The following is a 2,964-nucleotide window of genomic DNA, read 5'->3' on the forward strand; positions in this document are numbered from 1 at the left end:
TCGTCTTCGCCAAATGTCAACTCTTCAGCCACGCGACCACCCATGCACACATCCAATCGTGCTAACAATTGCTTGCGTGAAATTGACGTTTGGTCACCTTCTGGGAGCTGGGAAACCATACCTAACGCCTGACCACGCGGTATAATTGTAGCTTTATAAACAGGATGAGCTCCTGGAGTGTTAATTGCGACGAGCGCATGACCACCCTCGTGGTAAGCTGTGAGCTTAGCCGACTCGGGTGTGATCAGCGCCGATTTACGCTCAGCACCCATTAGAATCTTATCCTTGGCGTATTCAAAAGCTTCCATATCTACACAATCAGCGCTTTTCATCGATGCACGGAGCGCAGCTTCATTAACCAAGTTTGACAGCTCTGCACCTGACATGCCGGGCGTAGCACGTGCAAGCACGTCTACATCCACATCGTTACCAAGTGGAATCTTGCCAGCGTAAAATTCGAGAATCTCCTTGCGACCAGCCACATCCGGCAAGTCAACAGTTACATGTCGGTCAAAACGACCTGGACGGATCAATGCATTGTCTAGCACATCAGGGAAGTTAGTAGCACCAATCACAATGATGCCTTTATTCTGATCAAAGCCGTCCATCTCGACCAAAAGTTGATTTAACGTCATTTTCATTGCCTGCTGCTCCTTCAACTTACGCGTTCCACCAATCGCATCAATCTCATCAATAAAGATGATACAAGGCGCCTTCCGTTTCGCTAATTCAAACAAATCACGCACGCGACGCGCGCCTACACCCACGTACATTTCTTCAAATTCGGATCCAGACGAGTAAAAAAATGGGACGCCAGCCTCGCCAGCAATAGCACGAGCTAGCAGCGTTTTGCCTGTACCGGGAGGTCCAGTCAATAGCACACCCTTAGGCAAGTTCCCGCCAAGACGAGTGAATCGAGCTGGATCTCTCAAAAACTGTACGATCTCTTCAAGCTCATGCTTAGCTTCGTCAGCTCCTTTGACGTCACTAAAGCGCTTGTCGCTTCCTGTAGGGCCCATAATCTTAGATGCTGAGCCAATTTTGCCAACCTTTTCATCAATCATCGCTCCCAGAGCCGAAACGACAAAAAAAGCGACGCCAAGCGATCTCAAAGTCTTCCATAAGTTGCTCTTAAAGCTTCCTTCAACCATAGATACGTACATTGGTTCATTGGCTGAATAGCCTCGGGTACTGCGGGCTGTAATTGGAGCAGTCGCGGCCAGGCCATTGAATTGGCGGACCGCGTTGCCGACGGGCTGGGTCAGCTGCGGTAGGTCCACAGTATCAAGTCGACCCGTAGTGACCAAAGCTTTGATATACTCTTTCTGTCCTGACTCATCCAGAGCAAACCGATTTTCTTCTACTCGACGTACTACCACTGCGGGGTAATTGTTCCGGTTGAGTTCTTGCAAAAAGCGAAGCTGTGCATATGGATCCTCTGGATTGGCGTTTGCTGTCTGCTCTAGACTCTTCAGTTGCTTTTGCTTACCACGCTGCGTGAGATTAAACAGCGATCTTTTCGTACCCGTCGCGGGTGATGGACGGATCAGAGGCTACATAGAAACAAAGATATACATGCGATGAGGACACGTCTAGATTGATGTATACATTCATTATTGCAACGTGACCTACAGTTCGAATCGATACATGGAACAAACGTGCATTTGAATGAGCAGAACGCTTCGCAGCGTGCAGGAGAAGATGTCGCAAGGTAAACATCTTGGCAGAGTAGACTGTGCGTAGTGAAGGTACGCGCTTGAGCCGCTTGGCCTCTTTGTAAAAGACAGGAGTGGACTTTGCGGCCAAAAAATAACCAGCATATGATTGGATTAAAATCTGATGGGTAGTGAATTGTGTATACTTGGGGTTTCGAGCCTAAATCATAGATTCACAGTTTTTATCTTTTTTGGAGAATTATGTTAATTGAAGTGATTGTTTTAAATCTAGTGTTATTATTCTATGTTGCTTCACGATCCCCACAGACCTCTCCTTTTCAAGGTACTATTCTTCTTATCTGAACCAGTATTTCTCATGATATTTCATCATGGTATTATAGCTTGGTACTTGTGATCTGGCCACTTTTGGATAATTGTAGAAGGTGTACGTGCAAATGGCGCAGTGTTATTCAAATAGGGGAAGCTATCAGTCAAAAAACCCGCATCTACAGCGCACAATGTTCAAGCTCGTACACTTCTTCCATACTCGAAATCGGGAGCCTCTAAAATAAAAAAAATACTAAGTTTGGTCGGCTATCTAAAGAGTCATACATACTAGGGAAGTGGGCTACTATTTGCTCATCGAGCAGTGCCAAATAAGAACGACAATCTTGCGGCTGGCTCTAATTTTTGGTTAAAACGGCACGTTAATTCCCTTTGAGAGTTGCGGTGTGCATTAGAGGGTGAGGTGAGCTAAGTCTTGGGCTCGCTCTGTGAGTTTTACCATCGCACTACCTACCCCAGCAAATCAGAACTGCGTCGCTGCTTTGAAATTTAAGGTAGGTTAGCTGCAGGACATGGCAGATACTTTACTCCGTCCGCAACAGCGATCTTCACATACGGCTGGCTCAGAAGAGCGAGTGATATGGTCATAATAATACAGCGTTGAGCATAGGATGTGATGATTGTGTTCTTTGAGATGTCAAAAATATATTGCAAACTTTTTCTGGTAAAATTTTAATAGATTTGGTGGAGCTCGCTCGCGATTGAGCTCTGAAACCGCAGACAATGCATATGTGGGTAGGTCTATTGCATTTGCTGATATATGTCTCACAACATCTTCGTGTGCGCTCCGCCTGCCTATAGTATTGTCGCGTCGCTTTTTTATTAAGCTCTTTATCATACCTTGGCAGATGTAGGATCGCCGGAATGCTTTGTGAACGCAAAAATTTGGTCGGGTTTACAATCATGTCAGGCTGACTTCCTTTCTTGGTGGTTACTGCGAGGTAACAGAGAACCGAGTAACCAT

The 2,964-nt window shown here is 46.0% G+C and overlaps 1 protein-coding gene across 1 annotated transcript in view; it reads right to left on the reverse strand.

Moving 5' to 3' along the window:
* The window catches only part of PHALS_03598 (atp-dependent zinc metalloprotease ftsh mitochondrial-like), a gene marked incomplete at both ends in the record, with an annotated part of 1,774 nt that extends 55 nt beyond the window's left edge, over positions 1–1,719 (reverse strand). Inside the window, 2 exons of the mRNA XM_024717839.1 lie at positions 1–1,553; positions 1,633–1,719. The exon at positions 1–1,553 is cut by the window's left edge and continues 55 nt beyond it. Coding sequence (XP_024583298.1) covers positions 1–1,553; positions 1,633–1,719 — 1,640 coding nt within the window. The remainder of the gene's footprint in view (positions 1,554–1,632) is intronic.
* Between the last annotated feature and the right edge of the window lie 1,245 nt (positions 1,720–2,964).

Source organism: Plasmopara halstedii, assembly GCF_900000015.1.
Source record: "Plasmopara halstedii genome assembly, contig: Scaffold_2386, whole genome shotgun sequence".
In the NCBI taxonomy this organism is placed as follows: Eukaryota; Oomycota; class Peronosporomycetes; order Peronosporales; family Peronosporaceae; genus Plasmopara; species Plasmopara halstedii.